Source organism: Prinia subflava, chromosome 18, assembly GCF_021018805.1.
Source record: "Prinia subflava isolate CZ2003 ecotype Zambia chromosome 18, Cam_Psub_1.2, whole genome shotgun sequence".
Classification (NCBI taxonomy): domain Eukaryota; kingdom Metazoa; phylum Chordata; class Aves; order Passeriformes; family Cisticolidae; genus Prinia; species Prinia subflava.
In genome coordinates this window covers 4,122,521-4,141,046 of record NC_086264.1, presented here as the reverse complement: position 1 = coordinate 4,141,046, position 18,526 = coordinate 4,122,521, and the positions used below count along the sequence as shown (strand labels likewise).

The 18,526-nt window shown below is 42.1% G+C and overlaps 2 protein-coding genes and 1 long non-coding RNA gene across 3 annotated transcripts in view; 1 reads left to right on the top strand and 2 right to left on the bottom strand.

Moving 5' to 3' along the window:
* Positions 1 to 1,788: 1,788 nt before the first annotated feature.
* MAD2L1 (mitotic arrest deficient 2 like 1) lies at positions 1,789 to 6,681 on the top strand. Its single transcript, XM_063415225.1, has 5 exons — positions 1,789 to 3,500; positions 3,679 to 3,825; positions 3,909 to 4,029; positions 4,359 to 4,462; positions 4,926 to 6,681. Exons 1-5 carry the CDS (start codon positions 3,419 to 3,421, stop codon positions 5,096 to 5,098), a joined length of 627 nt encoding a protein of 208 aa, XP_063271295.1. The 5' UTR covers positions 1,789 to 3,418; the 3' UTR covers positions 5,099 to 6,681.
* On the bottom strand, positions 6,178 to 10,230 carry RPL7L1 (ribosomal protein L7 like 1). Its single transcript, XM_063415226.1, has 7 exons — positions 10,099 to 10,230; positions 9,848 to 9,956; positions 8,070 to 8,233; positions 7,741 to 7,878; positions 7,393 to 7,502; positions 7,022 to 7,234; positions 6,178 to 6,770 (listed from the first exon to the last, which is right to left on the bottom strand). Exons 1-6 carry the CDS (start codon positions 10,113 to 10,115, stop codon positions 7,026 to 7,028), a joined length of 747 nt encoding a protein of 248 aa, XP_063271296.1. The 5' UTR covers positions 10,116 to 10,230; the 3' UTR covers positions 6,178 to 6,770; positions 7,022 to 7,025.
* A 61-nt stretch (positions 10,231 to 10,291) lies between these two features.
* The window catches only part of LOC134559895 (uncharacterized), an 85,305-nt gene continuing 77,070 nt past the window's right edge, over positions 10,292 to 18,526 (bottom strand). The window contains exons 16-17 of the long non-coding RNA XR_010082616.1: positions 16,134 to 16,231; positions 10,292 to 10,588 (exon numbers count right to left, since the gene is read on the bottom strand). This is a non-coding gene — a long non-coding RNA (uncharacterized LOC134559895). The remainder of the gene's footprint in view (positions 10,589 to 16,133; positions 16,232 to 18,526) is intronic.

Genomic DNA, 18,526 nt, shown 5'->3' with positions numbered 1-18,526 from the left:
TAAAGTAACTTTTTTTTTCCTTCAGAAAAATGTCAGGTCTTCGAAGGAAGACCTTCCCCAAAAACCAAACAAGAAAAAGACACAATTTTATGTTCTACAGAAGGAGCTTTCAAAACTCTTAAAATCTACAAGAATTTATTTTACTGTACAAGGCAGCCACTACCTGGATATAGCTACTTTTGAGCTAAATGGAGTTCTAACATTCGCTTAAGTAATGAAACACCAAAACTCTTTCATTTGATAAAAGAAATAAGTACTTACCCGAGTTATTCTAATTTCACAATACATTCAGAAAATTAACCGTAAAAATTTCCACATGGCATTCAAAACCAAGGGAAGTCCCTTTGGGAAACCTACTCATACAGAAAGTTACAGTGCAGATTACTGGCCCATACTGACTCATTTTAATAGCCCTTTCTTTTCATGAATACTTAAAGCTCAGTACAATCTTTCATTGTTGCAGTACTCTCATTGTCTTTGGAGAAGGGCACAGCATTGCTATTTGTAATAATATGCTGTTTCATGTTTTAAAAATAGGATTATCCGACTTGAAACGAAATTTTATTTTGACAGCTAACAGGAGGCACCCGTACTTATCCTGCAAACTTTGGTGCTACAAAGACTGTTGAAACTTTCATTTCAAAATAGCAAAATTTGCTGTTTTGTTGTGCTGGAGAGAAGAGATCTGTCCGCATCCTCCTGAAGGTTAAAAAATAAATAAATAATGGGAATGAACTCTGCAAGTGGATTATGTCTTCTAGTGTGCTGAATGACTATGGGAATGCAACCTGACTTGCCTTAAAAAATAATGAAGGCATACCAGTGATTTGGATTGCCCATGGTTCACTGACAATTGCCATGGGGAAACAATCGTTAAATGTTGCAGAAAAGCCAAGCTAAATACAGAACATTTCCTTTCACAGAACGAGAAACAAAAAAAATTGTGTTGTAACATCAAATTGAGAAACTGAACAATGACTGAAGAGTTGTAAGAGATCTGAATTAAAATCAACTGGGATTTCACATGCCTTATGAAGGTTTTATAATGAGATAATTAAAGCAAGGATAGCCAATTCCTGGTGTGCTAGAACCCATAACTTAGCCTGTCATCCTAGTTTGTGAGAGTCCCTCGGAACTGGTCAGGAAGTAGCCTGACACCAATCAGCCACTCACCCAGAGCAGTCCCCCTGGCAGAGCCGCAGTATTCTCCCCCTGCTGGACACTTCCCAAGCACAAACTATAGGCACTGCCTAATGGAGCGCGGTCAGGAACATGACGGACTGGAGTGCGTGTCCCCATCACACCTGGCCGGGCCATGGTCAGGTGGCAACTCCAGCTTAGTTACAGCACAGACAAAATGCAAAGGTGTTGAGGATTTTTGTTGACGAGAAGGGAGCACATCAGGGCAGAAACTGGTGCTAATCACAACAAAGAACCAGGGAGAGAAAAGTGACCCAAAACTCTGAAATGCCGGGTGCAGGAAGCATAGAGGTCTAACAGAGGTCACCAACCACTCTCAGTGCCTGCCAGGTGAATCTTGTTAGAAGTAATTAGGAAGCAATTAAGTCTGTAGGTGATAAACATATGCACCCGTGTGTGTGAAAACCATCCAAACGGAAACACAGTGAAATTAACTTAGTAAACCAAGACACACCTGGATTCCTTTCTTCTGTCTGATTTTAACTGTAAGACAGCTAGAAGAGAAATATGTTAAATATTAATTGAAAGCTCTACTATTCTTGCCACGTCTTATGCTTTCAAGATCTTTTATTTGTCACAAAAATGACCTGCTCTCCAAAAGCAAAATGGACAAGAAGCCAAATGTCAAAAAAACCCCAGAGGGCTGAGAACATTTTGGGATAAACAAATAAGAGCACCACAGTACATGAGGTTTTAAGAAAAACAGCTGATATTCACAGCAATTCAACTTATAAAAGTTAGGCTTTGGATGAAAAATGCTTTCATTATCACAGCCTTGGAAATATACTACTCTTACTCAGAAAATATTTTATTCAGAAGACTTACGTATAACACAATCACTAGTGAACAAGAGCCAGAATAAATTTCCCCTGTTTAAATTAAATTATTCAGACCCTTTCAGAACTTCAGCACATAACTTCAGAACTATACCACTTGTTTTAATCACAGCAGCCTGAACTTTGAGGCAAACCATACTTCCTCTTGGATCAAAACTGGAACCAAGAGAAAGCCTAAGCTTTTGAGAAAAAGTGTTTTATTACAATAAAATAAGCAAACACAACATCAATTCACTCTCTTAGCAGCTGGACCATTGTACTATGTAATGACTACATGGTTTTTATCCTCAGTATAAATAGTTCTGTTTTGACTACAACTTGATTTTAAGACTGTTCAATTTGTTTCTTTCCAAGGGCAATATCAGTATCTAACACAGGTATGCCTTAGATGATAATGTCAGTTAATGCTTTGGAAAAATCACATTGAGGGAATAATTTCATTTGCAGCTCTTCTGTGCCTCAAAAATCCATTTATTTTCATTTTCTTATAATTGATTTTATCAACTAATTAGCTGGCAACCTCTTTACTATCCCAGCAGACTGTAACTTTCCCTCTTCATATTATTAACATACTTCAGGATTTACTTGTTTTGCACAGTTTCTCTTACCTGTTAACCTCTGTCAGACCTTCCTCCAGGTGACAGCCACTGCTGGTTGCAACATCTTCCTTGATCTCCCTGTAGTAACAGGAGTGAAGTTGTTTGACCAAGTAGCAAATTCCCTTCACCAAGGCAGCCCAATGACCCAATTCCTCTTACCCCTTTTTTTTCTTTTTTTTTCTTTTTTTTTCTTTTTTTTTTTTTTTCCTGGAGTTATTATGGACTGAAGGAAAAATTGTTTATGCTGCTTTGCCACGTTCTTCCCACATGCCTCTTCACAGTGCTTGCACAATAATACTTTTATTTGAAACAGCTACTGCATGACTTACGCCACGAAAGCCACCAAAAAATCATAATGAAGTATTTGCTCAATTCATACCTGGAAAATACCCTTTTTATGTTCATAAGGTCGAATACATCTAGGCAAACACTGAAACGCAACTTCCCACTGCAATCCCATGCCAGAGCTACTCACTCGCTCCACCCCGATCCGCGCTCTCCTCAGCCCCACCCACAGACGTAAGGACACCGGCAGGGATAGGGAGTTTAACACGGGGGAAAATACCCTCTTCCTTTCCCACCAGGCACCCTCGGGACCCCACTGCAGCCCCGCAGTTTTACACGGATAAGGGGCACAAGGAATGGCGATTCCCAGCGCGAACGCCGGCGGCGTTTCCTGAAGCGGTGCACGCCGCCTTCAGCGCGGCCGCGCGGGCGGGAAGGGGCGGGGGCAGGGGCGGGGGCGGGGCCGGATTCGAACCGAGCGGCGGGGAAGTGGCGACCATGGCGGCGCAGCTGCAGCTGGGCCGGGAGCATCAGGGGATCACCCTGCGCGGCAGCGCGGAGCTCGTCGCCGAGTTCTTCTGTGAGGGCTCCGCGGGAGGCCTCGGGGACCGCGCTGCGAGAGAGGGAGGGAGAGAAGGAGGGTGGGAGGGAAGGCGAGAGGGTGGGAGGCCGCGTCTTGTGGAGCGACATGGCCGCCGGCTGGGAGGTGGGAGAGGGTGTGGTACACATCCTTATCCCTCTTCGTCTAAATCGTGCAGCCTATGGAATCAACAGCATCCTGTACCAGCGCGGCATCTACCCACCCGAGACCTTCACCCGCGTGCAGAAGTACGGGCTCACCCTGCTGGTCACCACGGACCCCGAGCTGGCCAACTACCTCAACAACGTGACGGAGCAGATGAAAGGTGTGGGTCGGCAGCGGGGCCGTACCTGCGGTGTCCCTGCCCCTGCTTCTCGCGTTCTAAGTGACTGCCATGGCTTCTTGCAGAGTGGCTGTACAAGTGCATCGTGCAGCGCCTGGTGGTGGTCATCTCCAGCATCGAGAGCAGCGAGGTCCTGGAGAGATGGCAGTTTGACATCGAGTGTGACAAAACTGCAAAGGATGACAAGTGAGTATTGCGGTACCTTCAGTCCTGCGGTTCCCTATCCCGAGTACCGGTCCAGGCACAGGATCAATGCCATGGACTTGTTCCTTCAAACCTTTCTCAGTGCCCTGCCCTCTGCTTGTATGCAAACCAGTCTATATATGATTGAATACACAACAACAAATAACAATAAACGGAGACCCACTATCACTTAAGTTTTCTAAGGACTTGAAATTGTCACTACTACTCTGAAACTACTGTAGCAGACTCCCAGAGCTTAACAAAGAGAACTGTATTTAGAGGGAACTCAGCACACTAGAAATTTTCTCTCTTACCAGAGTTTTCTTTTCCAGTGGACCACGAGAGAAATCTCAGAAGGCAATTCAGGATGAAATTCGCTCTGTCATCAGACAAATAACTGCCACAGTAACCTTCTTGCCACTCTTGGAATCTGCCTGTGAGTATTCCAAACTGCACTAAAGAAATCAAACGCTTCTGAAAAACCTTAGTAACTTATCCAACTTTAGAAGCTATTTCCTGGTTTTCTGAGGCTTTTTAAATTATTACGCATTATGTACCATCACATTTGTGAGACAGCACTTTGTTAGACGGAGATCAGGACAGAACTTGGTGGGGCTTAACAAACTTAAGGAAATTAGTATGTATGCCCTAAGGAATGCAAGTTTTCATGAATAATTTGTTCATATGAAGTGTTGTATAGAGCTCAGCTCCACAGCATTATAACATTCTAAAAAAATTATGACACTCGAGAAAACTAACATGGCCTCACAAGTATTGTTTTTTTTCACATAACGAGTATCAGTGTAACTTCTGAAAACCTTGGTCCTTGTCTCAAGTTCAGAAGATGCACTTCAAACCTGCCATCTCCTTATGGTGAATTTGTTCTCCCTTGCTCCCAGGTGCTTTTGACTTGCTGATATACACAGATAAAGATTTGGCAGTGCCAGAAAAGTGGGAAGAGTCAGGACCACAGTTTATAGCAAATTCAGAAGAGGTTCGGCTGCGTTCCTTCACTACCACAATACACAAAGTCAACACCACGGTGGCTTACAAGAAGGATTCTGTTCCCTAAGATGCAGGGGCAAGTTTTGCGTGTGTAAATATCCTGTCACCTTGTATAGTTTCTGTTCATCATGCAGCTAAGTCATGAATGCATTATTACTGTCCTCTTGATGAAGTATGACACAAAGACAAAATGCCTATGATAATGTGACACTAGGCTAAGCTGGCATAATTTTTAAAGAGATTTACTGTATGAGCTAAACTAAACTAATGGTGTGGTAAACCACTGCCTCTGCTAGAAAAATTGCCTAAAGCTAGGATTAGCTCCTAGAATTGTGTTCAGATCCTGTAATTTTATATTTTAAGATGATTTTTAAAACTACATTGTTAGCAGTCGTAAGTTCTCTGTAGCAACTAAAAACATCTCATTCTTAATATGCCAGTTCTGATGTTAAAAACGTGGGCTGTTTTACTACCAGAAATAACCCTAGAATGAATCAGCCAAGCAATTCTTGTACCTCTCTATAATGAAAGCAGCTGTTTATCAAGAAAACTTTAAATGCATGAAGCCTGGTATTTTAATGACCACTGGGCTCTAGTTCTGGGGACAGAGGTTTTAAGTCTGTGTGCATCTGTAGTGTCTATCCAGCAGTTTCTATGTTTGTATTCTTGTTTTTGCAGAATAAAGCTTCAAGTTTTACAGCGTTCCCTAATTCAGAGTCTGCAGTGCTTCGTATTTCAGATGGTTTTATGAATGCTACATCCTTTATAACTGTCACACAAGTAACACCCAAAAGGCATCCTCCTTGTGTTGTTACTTAACTCTTTCCTTCCTGTGTCTCCAAGTGGTGTGGAGTCCATATGAAATCCATTCATGGGTCAACAGTTTGCCCCCACCCAAGTCTTCAAATAACTATTTAATTAATCGCAGTGAATTACTGACTAAGCACAGTGCCTTCCATATTTGTTAAACAGCACTGGATTCTTCATGTGTTCTTACCCATTTTTACCCATTTTTGTAGAAGAAATTAAGTATTTAAAACCTTAGAACTTCCAGTCTTCCATGGTTTTGTTCACTTCCTTCATTAAATTCGTTCCAGACAGAGTGTTTTAACTGCTTTTTCCATGTAGAGCCTTCTGTTATAATAATGTAATTTCAAAAGTTTATTTAAAAAACATTCATTACATATACCCCACCCCATGACTGTACTACAACCTTTTTAGGCTTTCCTATTTTCAGGAAATAATTCTTCCCCAGCAGTCCCAATCTATCAGAAGTAAAAAAAAAAAAGGCAGTCCTCTTTATATCAGGAGCACAAACCCCATATTTTTATACAATCTAGGTGCTTAATTATTCACTGCCAGGGCTTATGTTGCAGTAACAGAACAATACCTTGGTGTTTTATTTTGCCTGTCAGCACAATTGTGACTGCAGTTCCCCTTCACCCTTACAAGCAGGTGCACTTTAAAGAGTGAAGTCTGCAGTAGTGAGCATAAAAAACATTTTACAGAGATGCAAAAGTCAAATTGCTCCAGGAAGGTCATTCTTGTACCAAACAGAATTTCTCCTTTAAAAAGGGCCAGCCCAAACTCCATCTCCATCATCATCTCTGTATTTCTTCTTTTATAGAGGCACCAGCAGTCAAGAGAAGTTGCATATAGATCGTTGCATGTAGATCATGTCCATGAAAGGTACATGTGAAAAGGAATAGGTCATAGATCCTGAAGTTTTCACAAAACCCCTGCAGAATAGGGAAGAAAAACAACAGTCATATTATCTCCCAGGAGCCAAGCCTTCATGGAGGTGTCCAACATCATGTGCTGATTGCTAATGGGACCTACACTTGATTGGTTTTCCCTACTCTGAGGTCACTTTCGTAGAGTGACAATGAAAACCAAGGGAGCCCTCCCTTCATCTTCAATGGCAGTCTTGTTGTCCTTAGGAAAGGAAGTCAAGGGTAAGCCTCAGAATTAACCAATTGTAACTGCTCACCTGACTAGTTGAGCTGACGGATGAGCTGGTTGATTGCATCACCTCTGTAGCCAGGCTTGCCCATCTCCTTGAGGAAACCCACTCTGTTCCGCGATGCATGGCGAGCTACCGACAGATGGAATGGCCACAGAAAGCTGGTAACTGTTTTGAAATACTTCCCAGTTGAGTAGATTTCATGAATAAGATCTTCCAGGCAAATGATACCACAGCCCCCTGCATGAAAAAGAGAAGTCCAACTGTATCATCTCACACTGCTCCAGAACTGCCAGTCCTCCAGTTTGGCAAGATTTTGTCTCCCCTCACCCTTTCAGGTCAGACTGTAAACTCTCAGCAGCTAAAGCTTTCCTCAATTTTCTCACCCTCTTCCTTACCTAAATGTTCCTCTATCAGCATATTATCTGTCAGAGACACCCTCTTTTTCTTGATCTTGGCTTGGCCCCGTTTCAGGATGAGCTCTCGTACAGATTTCAGGTTAGGCGGTCTGTACAGAAGCAAAAATCAGATTTTGTTAACAGACAAGATGCAGAGGGAAGCCCCATCCCACTTTCTCGTGCAGAGGTGGGAAAGTAACCAAGTTATGTCGAGAACAATGAGAAAAGTGACAGTAACAAGTTTTATATAAGAAGTTGATTAAGTTTTGACCATTACAGGAAAAGTAATGGATCTGTGATAGCAGCTGGAGAATCCAATGACCCCAAATTCACAGGAGGAGTACATACCCCCACGCCACGTAGGGCTCCACGATCCGCAGCATCTTCAGCGACAGCGGGCTCAGTTTCACAAATACACCAGTGTAATTCTTCTTCAGCCGCAGCAACTCAATCACTCTCTTTACCCTCTTAGTCACTCCCTTAATACTGAAGAAAAAAAAATTATTAGTAACCACACTTCTCTAATACAGCACCAAAAGGCCCCACATCACCTGCAAGGAGATATGTCTGGGTTGATCCCACTGCCTTGGCATAGAAATGACACAACAAAGGGTAGTCATAAAATAAAGGAATAGAGGAATAGAGGAATAGAGGAAGGAACAGGGGAAGGTTCTTACTCCACAATCCTCACAACGAATGCCAGTTTGCTCTCCTGCGATGCAATTGCCTGCCCAGGCCTCTGCTCCATGCGCCTCAGCCGGGTGTCATCCCGGCGCTTGCGCCATGAATCCCGGACAAAGGTCTCCAGGCGCCTAAACTGAATCTGTTTCCCCTTCTGCTGCTACAGACAAAAGGAAAACAAAGTGTCACCTCATCCCAAAAGTCTCAGAGGTTTACATCTGAAAGGCCAAATGAAATGCAAGAGTAGTGAACAATGTTCTTTCAGCTTTAGAAGCAGTAGTAAAACAAATTTGATTATCTAAGCCCAAGGGAGACAGAACTGAGGAACAACACATCAATTTATAAACAACTATTATTTATGAACAGTGAACAAAGAGTTTTTCCGCACGAAAAATATAAATTAGGGAAAATGGAACAAGACCCAAGGTACTTCTAGGCATACAGCTCAGCAATGGCTGGGAAAGCCAGAAACAACATGTGGGCAAAACAGATGTACAGCAATACCCTAGTGTGACTCAAAATTACCCTTCAACAGAAAATAACTGCACCCAAAGTCCTTTTCTATACACGTGCACATGTGAAAAATATTCAAACATTCAAGTAACTTTCAAGTATTCCTAATTTAAACAGAGAACACCTAGCTCACCTGATAAAGTCTTTTCATTATCACTAGAAAATGTAAAGCTCTTTCTTAAAATTAAAGAGACATTTAAATGCCTCTCCTTGCTTAGAAATTAATATATCCACCTAAGTCATAATGTTTCCTCATACGAATAGGACTTGAAAATGCACAGCATAACACAATTATACTTAAGATATTCTACTGGTTAAATTAGCAGGGCATTTTAAATTAAAGAATCTAATGTTGTGTTTCGCTTCTGTTCTATTTCACCTTGTAAATCACCCATGAAATTGGTCTGAATTTTCAAAGCAGGCAGACCTAATCAAAGTCTCATCACTAAGGTCCTTTTTCTAATGAGAATCTTAAGGAGTGGCTATTTCATGTTATTGCTTATGCTTCGACCTTGGAAATACAGCAAGACACTGATGCTTTTAAAAATGTAAACACGGTAACATACAAAAATGGCAGGAGTTCTGCACATAATCCCACAAAATTCACTGGGAAACCTTTAAAACAGACACCTACTGTATTAGCTGGGGTACAGCAGACAGGTCTCAGATTTGAAATTTGAAAGGTTTGCTGTGCTCTGCCACTCTGGAAATGGCAGTGTACACAGGGTGTGTCTGCACTAGTATATGTGCCACCCCACACGCAGAAAAAAGCTTCAGCATGACCTGTGCTGCTTTAACAGATAAATAACTCTAAATGCACCCTCAGAAAAGCACAGTTTCCATGCAGGGTTACAACACAAAGGTGGTTTCAGACAGTAAAATCCCAGGGCAGCAGCGACATAGCAGCAGCGCTGCAGTTTCCCACATGTTCCCATATGCAGTTTCCCATTCCCAAACACCTGACCACCACTGACCCAACAGGAACAACTCAGAGTCTTCCATATATTTCTGTTTCGGTATAATAACCTGTAAAATTCTGCCCTCTTTACAAGGCTCAGCGACACACGGAGAAGATAATGAGGGACTCAACCTCCCCTCGGAACCCCGAAGATGATCCCTGCCTACCCGCGGCGCTCCAGCACCCCCTCACTGAGGGGCCTAACCACTCAGATAATTTCCTAGGAATTTCAAGGAATTGCCATTCCCTCCTCCCGGAGGACGAGCTGGGGCTGTACGACCCCTCTGTCGGGACTCGCCGTACCTTTCGCTTGTTGAGCAGCGCCTGCTTGGCCTGGGTGGCCTTGATGGCCAGGTACGCCTTCCTCTTCTTCAGCAAGTTCTCCGGCACCAGCGGGATCCGCCGCCTCGGCCTGCGGACGGGACAATCCGGTCACATCCCGATTACATCCCGATCACATCCCGATCACATCCCGAACCCCCCGGGCCACCCCCACCCCGCGGATGGCGGCAGACCCCGCAGTCCCTGCAGCCCTCCCGCCATGCCGCACTCACTCCTCCAACTCCGCCATGTTGCCGCGCCGCGGTCGCGCATGCGCGGGGATGAGGCCGGCCCATGGCCTCTCCCCTGAGGGGCTGTTCGCTGGCCCAGGGATCGCTTCCCTGGGAGGCGCCTGGCGCGGCGCAGGGACAGCATGGTGGGCTGCCCTGCGCTCTGGCGCACGCCGTGGAGCCCGGGAAAGGAGCGGGCATGGGAGCCCGGGCTGGGACAGCGTCGTCACCCGCAGGTGGTGCCAGAGCCTCACACTCAGTTGGATGCTGTTGGGTTTGTGTTTCAGGTGGGCTCCTTCCACTTCGCCGTGCAGGACAGAGTGCGTCTTCACACTCTAAAATAGTTTTCATTTACACTGACCGCAATGCCCTCTCTCCAGCTGGGAGTTCCAGCCTTACTGCAAGGTTCGGTGGTGCCAGGATTTCGCTGCTCACCTCGGTGGTGCTGCAAACCTTTACAACACTTTAAATGAGGCCATTTCTGGTTTGACACCTAAACCATAAAAATCTGTATTTCAGAACTGGATCCCAAATGCCAGGAAGAAACATCCCTCGGTGAGCAAACCCAACTACTCATTTTTTGGATATGAGACACAAAGCAACAAGCTTACAAAATAAATAATCTGAAACTTTTTCCATAACTACAGAAAATTCTCTCTGACTTATAAAAATAGCTGGAATCCCTGGTAGCTCACAACAGAGAAAGTGGCCCATTTAAATCCCCAAATGAATGTGCTTTGTTTAACAGGAGAGAAATGCAAACAGAGTCTCTGATATTCCATTATTAACGTCAAGGAAACAATAAGTAAGTAAATATTTGAAGCACTGTTGCTGTGAAATGTCTCCCAGCACAGCAACATTCTTAGGCTGACTCATTAAAGTTTAACCAATAGTTATATTGTTTTAATGAATGGATATTCAAATGTCTCTGTTTGCAGGGATACCCAAGAAAAGTGCTCTCACTTTCCTAGACAAGAACCTGTTAGACACTGGCTTTCAGCACTCTGAACTCCTGCATGCAAAATTTTAGGGCTCCAACTGCAAAAGCCAAGTCAGGAAATGAGGTGGGATGACAGAAGTCCATGAAACTTCTTATTTTCTTAGTCCATGGGTATAAAACCCTATTAAATTAATTTCAAATCTCACAAAATCTCTATAGACACTGTGTGCAGTCTCAAAACAGCAAAAAGACTTGAAGTCCATTACTCTCATCATCAAACTATGCCCCAGTCTGAAATCTGTCTGTAATAAGTTCCTTTAAAAATAGCCAAAGAAATTAAATTTTGTTTATTTCACCAATGATCTAATCTTGGGGATATTTTAATCAGGAAAGTAGCTTATGATTTTAAATTATGCCTATTTTCAGACCTTTTAAGAAAAAAAGTTTTTATGATTTGGAAGGATACCAAGAAACTACTCCATACACACACTGAAATCAATAATTATTAGAGAGAAAAGCTGGGTGATCCAAGACTTTCTTTCATTAAAATAGTAATCATACAGAGATAGACTAATATTTCATTAAAATATTTTTGGAAAACACTGTGGATAAATGCATGGGTTTATTATTTTCAAAACAAGCTTCCTTAAGGTGGGCATTTTTGCCAGAATTCCTGCATATTCCCTGCAAAAGAAGCAATCTGGGTATACTGAAGACGCGTGGATGACACTAACACAGGTGTGTACCCTCAGTTAGTGGCACCTAATACGTCAAATTGAAAAAGCTAAAACATAAAACTTGTCTTTGTGTCTCCCTGGAAAGAAAACTGAGTGAGTCAAACCAATTCATTCTTTAGTGCCGCTAATTTACCAGCACTAAGGTAAAATATTCCAGTTTCAAAAGCTCGATTTTACAATAACTATTGTGACTAATTCCCTGGAAGAAAAGCAGACTACTAATACAGCCCTGGCACTGCTCACAATTATTGTTCCTGGAAATTGTATCTGGAGTTTTAAGTTAGGAATATTAAATTACATATTTATATCTGTCAGAATTTTCTGACACTTTCTAAAAGAGTGGTGGTACCTATTTACAAGTTTGTAAAGTGAAACATTTGTAAGAATTAAAATGTAAATTGATTGTTTTACTTCTATTGCACTTGTAAAGGCCTGGCTAATGAACTCAAAACAGAAAAACTGTTCTTCAATTCCAATAAACAGCAATGAAAGTAATTTCTTTTTCTGTCTTGTCTCTAAGAGAGTGCATATAGTGGCTGCAATTTGAGTGTACAACAAATTTAATTGTATCTTTAAAGAAAAAAGTGGAGGTAAAAATAGACATTATATGTGGTCTCCACCGGTCTCCATGACCTCTCTCCTTGTTCCACAGGGATGAAAAGCTGCATTTTATTTGGGAGAGAGACCAATTCAATTATGTCTGAGATGAAAGACAGTGAGAACAGAATAGGAGTCTTTCCCGCACTCAGTAATTGAGTAATCCTACTAGATTACTTTTTAATTGAACCTTCAAGATAATTATGCCATTTAGGTTGTAGAAGCATATTAATAAGTATACCACAGCATAAACTATTCATAAAAATATTACAGACTGGGGAGCCATAAAAAGAGATGGAATGGAATAATCTAATTAAGAAGTTTATCATGTCAGTGTAGACAACTTAACAGGAGATGCTTTGTATAGACAGATAATGGTCTCTGTCCTAAACTTCAGTGATTCTGATACAATGGTGGTGGGTGGTGGAAGATAACTTTTACTCCACTTAAAAAAAAAAAAAAAAAAAAGTTTAATTATTTTTATTTTATGGCTCTGGTTACTGACACAACTATGTAAAATCCTTTTGCAAGTTCAATTTGGGAGACTAGGAAAACAACAGGCAGCAGCTGTTTCAGCAGAAACAAGAATCAGAAAAGGATTAAAATATCCTAAGTGAGAAGTGACCTGCAGCAATTAATATAAAATCAACGGCAGAGTAGTTTCACTGGTTTGTAGCAAGGCTGAACCCTGAAGGAAGCTGTGGCCCTGAGTGTTGTGACAGTGCAATAGGGCTGTAAAGGTCCTCTCCCTTTTTTCCCTGTTAATTTATGCAGGGAGAGTTCTGATTGGAATAGTTGAGTTTGCCTGCAGTTATTAGTGACAGCTGCCTAGTCAAGATAAAGCTACAGAGCATTGGTATTTGGCCAGGAAATACCAGGCAGGGAAACACAGAGCCCAAGGGATGTAAGTGGTCACCTGTAGCTTTATCCCAAGAAAGGGCTGTGTCCCTTCACACAGCAGAAACAAAGGAAGGGAGGAAGTAGTTGCAGGATTCTCCTCAGGGAACAGCAGAAGATGTTATAAGGCTGAGCGCTAAGGCAATGAGACAGCAGATAAAAATCAGTAAATAAAAGTGCAGCAATGATTCACAAATTTTTGTGTGAAATGATGGGCTCAAGGCAAAATAATACGCTTGGGAGTAGGATTTTGGAATTATTAGAGATAGATAAAAATATCAGCTTAATGTTTAGGACAACAGAACAGTAATTGAAAATTATTAGAGAATGGGTAAAGAACAAAGCAGAAACTGATTCCGCAGTGTAACCCTCTCACACCCACATTTTGGATGCTCCAGCTTTGGTCAGTCATCTTTCTTCCATCTGTCCATCCCATACCTCTACTTACTTTCTCCCAAGACAGACTTGAAAAAAGTTCAGAGAAAGATCATCAAACATAGGGAATAGTTTCCATCTGTGGAGCAGTTACATAGACTGGACCTGTGAGCTGGGAGGAGGGTGTCTGAGGGAAGATAAATGAGTTGGTAAAATGATAAATGCTGGGATAACTGCTCCCTCTTTCTTTCAGCACAAGAGGAAGGGAACCTCAGATGAAGGTAGCAGAAGGCAGGTTCACAGCAAGTGTGGTTTTTTCAGTACATGAACTTGTATTGACAACCCAGATTCAGAGCCGTGGGGGGAGCTACACATTCCAGCCATGCATCCCGACCCTCCTTCCCCCTTCCACAGTGGATCTGGTCATTCTGCTAACTCAGCTCTAAACTTTCCATTCAACTGAGATCTATCTATTTGTCCTTGTTATTATAGCATAACATCAGAAAAGGCAGACAGAAATCAGTTTCGTTCCTTGCATACAGAAGGGCTCATTTAATCTGAATGCACGTCCTTCTCCCCTGTTCACCTGCACTGTGTCTCATTTTCCTGCCTTTAATGTCCATTCTTTCCAGTCTTTAAAGAGCTTTGGATAAATGAATCGTGTTCCTGCAGTGATCTCTTATGAGCACTGTCTAAAAGCCAGAAGGATGAGGCAAATTTGCCAAAAACCTGAAGAGACATGGAATAAGTTGAGAAGGGAGTCAAGGAGCTGTTTGGCTCCTGGTAGCACTGCCCAGACCACAGCTGTGGAGAGCACGTGCAGCAAGAAAAGCCCGGTTGCACTGGATGGAGCATGGAGCACTGTCATCCAGTTGTAACAGTGATCAATCAGCTGACAGACTGAGACTGCATCACCTGGAAAAAAGGGGTATAAGATGAGGGGAATGCCTCGACAGGAATAAACCACAGAAATACAATAAACCACAATTCAACTGTGCAGCTCCTCTGTGCTGTGCTCAGCAAGACTTGATTCTTCCCTGAGAGTTTTCTACAACCCTTGGCAGGATCAAGGGCTTTCTATATCAGATGCTGTGTTCTCACATCTGAGAGTTTCTGACTCAGGAGATTCCTTAGGAAGAGGTCCTGAGGAAAAAACAGGTCCTGTTTCTAAACCAGTCAGCAGGATAACAAGCCTGTTTTGCTAATTCTAATTTTCTATACACATATTAATTATATTGTAAATTATTTTTGATATATTGTATAGAAAAAGTTAAAGATTCATCATCTTTTTTTCCTATTTTTAAATAGTAAGAATAAGCTTCTTCCTGTCAGCACACAAACCCAATAGTGAAAGAAATCACTCAGGTGCAGGTGTGCTTCAAACAAATGTTAATTACCAAAATTATCAAATAATTATCAAAATGCTAGTTCTCAAAACAGTATCTCCCATCTTGGCATCTGACACACTGAGCTGTAGCTGAAAAATGCTGAAAAACACATATTTTTTTCTTTAAACCAATTTTGTGAAGGCACTCTGTAATGTAAGAGTTGGTGCTATGTGACAAGGCAGAGCTGATTAGTCAGGTAGTTTTTGTCAAAGAAGAGAAGCTCTTAAATCTGCAGCAGAGGGAAGAACTTGATCTACTTTCTTTATATCCTGGTGCTTTCATTTCAGCTTCCTAAATTCCCCATATAGCCAATGTAGAAAGGCTGTGTGTATTTTCATAGTTCTGAATTTAGTTACTTTAGCTCAGATTTCAGTATCTCCCTGTCAAAGAAAAATCATTCCTCACAGCTTTTTAGATAGAAGATGGAAATTAATACCTTCAAACTCACTACATTCCCAAATCTTGAAATCTCTATTTTGAAACACTTTAATATGAAGAAAGAATAGGAAATTATGGCTTCTCCATCTCTCGTTCTCTTCAGCTCCAGACTGGCTCCCTTTCTGGGAGATAAGGTTGAATGAAAACATGTTATCTGCAGGATTCAGTGTACAGATAACGAGGTGCAGCATAATGAATTGACAAAATGCACTCCTGCAATGTGATCCTACTTCTGGTGTCAGGAGGAATGTGGGGCAGGAAGAGGTGCCCATTTCAAGGCTGGGACTGGAGCTCAGCTCCAGGGATTTACCACAGTTGTTTCCAGCTCCTGGCAGGGCAAGCCCTGACAACCTCCTCTCCTTCCCTTTCGTCTTGGGTTATGTAACCAAAAAATGTGTATTCTATTTCATCTGTTGAAACCAGCTGGGGAGATTTTTTTTCCTTTCTCTCTTGTAACTCCAGGGGGGAGGGGGGTGGATGCCTTCTGTTAATGGGCCAGCTGTTAAAACCAGGGGAGCGATGTTCCTTTATCTCTCCCAGGACCCATCCTCCCTCCAGGGGGATACATGCTGTTAATGAGCCATTAAGGCTCACCACATGACTGATAAAATTAAATCATTCCATTGTGAGATGTTCCACCCAGTGGGAGGAGCCAAGAATTCCTACCTGGATAAAACCTGAGATTCCCAACAGCAGAGCATCTTCTTTTCCACTAGATTCTCAGAGGAAGACTGACTGTTGGAGTCCATGTTTCCATGGATCCTCTGCAGAGAGTGAAAAGTGCAAGAATTGAATTAAAATCTTTAGAAAAATTAAAATATATAAAGCCACACACAAATAAAGTAGAGATTTAAGCTCCAGCTTTAAGCATCACATACCCTATGTGCCTAATTGTTAGTGTAGAAGTACAGAGATTCAGGCCTAGTGATAGAGTTTAGATATAAGAAAGATAGAGTACTGTTTATAATTTTTGGTATGAATTTTGCACAAATAAGATAAAGTTTTTTACATATGTTAAGATAAAGTTTTTCACATAACAAGATAGAACTTTTATGCTAGCAAGATAGAGTTTTTGCACTAATAGATATACTACATGCGTAGGTTTTTGATGCTGCTTTTCATAGTTTTTCGTAGTGTTATGAACTTAGAGAATTGCACCTAGATTGGGTAGTGTGTAGATAAAGATATGAATATGCTTTTGTAAATTATAGATAAAAAGCCTCTGGGTTGAAGGTGGAGGTATCGATCAATCAATCCGACCTATCGATCCAACCTCCACCTTCTGCATCCTGAGGAACAAGCCCTGCCAGGGAGCTGAAATGGGATTCTAAAGGTACCATCTATTGTAGTCTTTGTCACTTGGGATCAGGGCCCCAGGGTCCCTTCCCTTTCCCCCTTGCGGCGCTTGCCCCAGAACTCTGCTCAGGACTGCTGGGGACTCTGCACAGGTTCGGGACCCCTGCACCTCTCACTGCCATTGCAGCCCTGCGGCCGGGAACCCTGTTTGGGATTTGTGATCCCAGGACCCCTTCCTGCCACTGTGATCCATGGCTGGGAACCCTGTTTGGGATTTGTGATCCCAGGACCCCTTCCTGCCTCTGTGACCCTGCGGCTGGGAACCCTGCTAGGGGTCAGGAGTTGGAGGTTGTTTTATCCTAAGGCTGAAATGTTATGTTAAATTCCATGTTTATTCTGGTATTTCATTTTCTAAAGACTTTATACTCATAACCGATTGTAAGATTGCAAGACCGCTCATTTAGAACTCCCACACCTTCAGATATATGCTTTCATGTAAGAAACAACTTTGTATAAGACTCTAAAATGTTCTCGGACCTTTAAGATCTATTAACCTATAGAAATGGCCTCGGCACTGGACTCATCTCACTGCCACTTCAGGATCATCTCTACTTCAACAGAACCACATCTGTCACTCCAGGAGGACTTTTTTGGACTGCTTCCAACAACCTGGCCAACAGGGTGTCAGGTCGTATTCCTGACCTCGTCAGGGTTTTCTAGGACTTTTGTTTAATGTTCCTAGTAAAGAACTGTTACTCCTATTCCCATATTTTTGCCTGAAAGCTCCTAATTGCAAAACTGCAGTAATTTGGAGGCAGGGTGTTTTACATTCCCTATTCCAAGGGAAACTCCAGTTTTCCCTGACAGATACCTGTCTTTCCAAACCAAGACACCTTTGTACCCTGATTTCTATGTGGAAAAAGAGAATATGCAGGGCAGGAAAAAGCGAGGAAACATTCCTGCTACATCCTAGTGAGGCCTAAGAACTGCAGGCTACATTGCAGTAGAGACCTGTATAGCTCAGGATGTGCTGTAGCCCCAGGATTGCATTTTGATCCAGACAAGGATTTAATTCAAAGGGATGACTTCTTCATGGATACTTCAAAACCTGGAAGGCACTGCTGGAATTCAATCCTGTTATCTGTTTGTAATGATCTGAAGACACCTGGATATAGTGGTGTTTTATTATTATTATTATGGATCACCCACCAGATGGTTTCAATAAAAATACTTCAGATGATGTATAGCACATGAATTGCTGACATCACTTTAAAGGTTTGCTTTTCTGAACTTGCATTGTGGAAGTGCTCCCTTCAGCATGTGTTTTTTTTGTTGTTGATTCTCTTCTCAAGTTTACAAGACACATCTACAAGCTGCTTTCTGAATAATCACATCTATCTTTGAGATGTGGACACTTCTGCCAGTACACACTGGCCACTTCCACTGCTTTCTCTTTCTACAAACAGAAATTCACTGGAAAATTAATGTAAGGTTTTCCATAGGGAACTAAAAGGGAAATTTGGGGGATTTAGTGGAACAAATGGAAATACCTTTTTCTTCATTCACCCTAATTAAAATTAATATCACATTGGCTCCAACTAACCCCAATGACTGTAAGGAAATGAGTAGCTCAAACCAGCAGCTTGCAGAGCTGAGACGCTGCTGCACATATGGTCTGTGTGATCATGGACTGTTCCTGAGAAGAGCTCAGATGGGTTACAAGCATGCAACAGAGACAGCCATGCTTTAGCCTCACCTCTTGC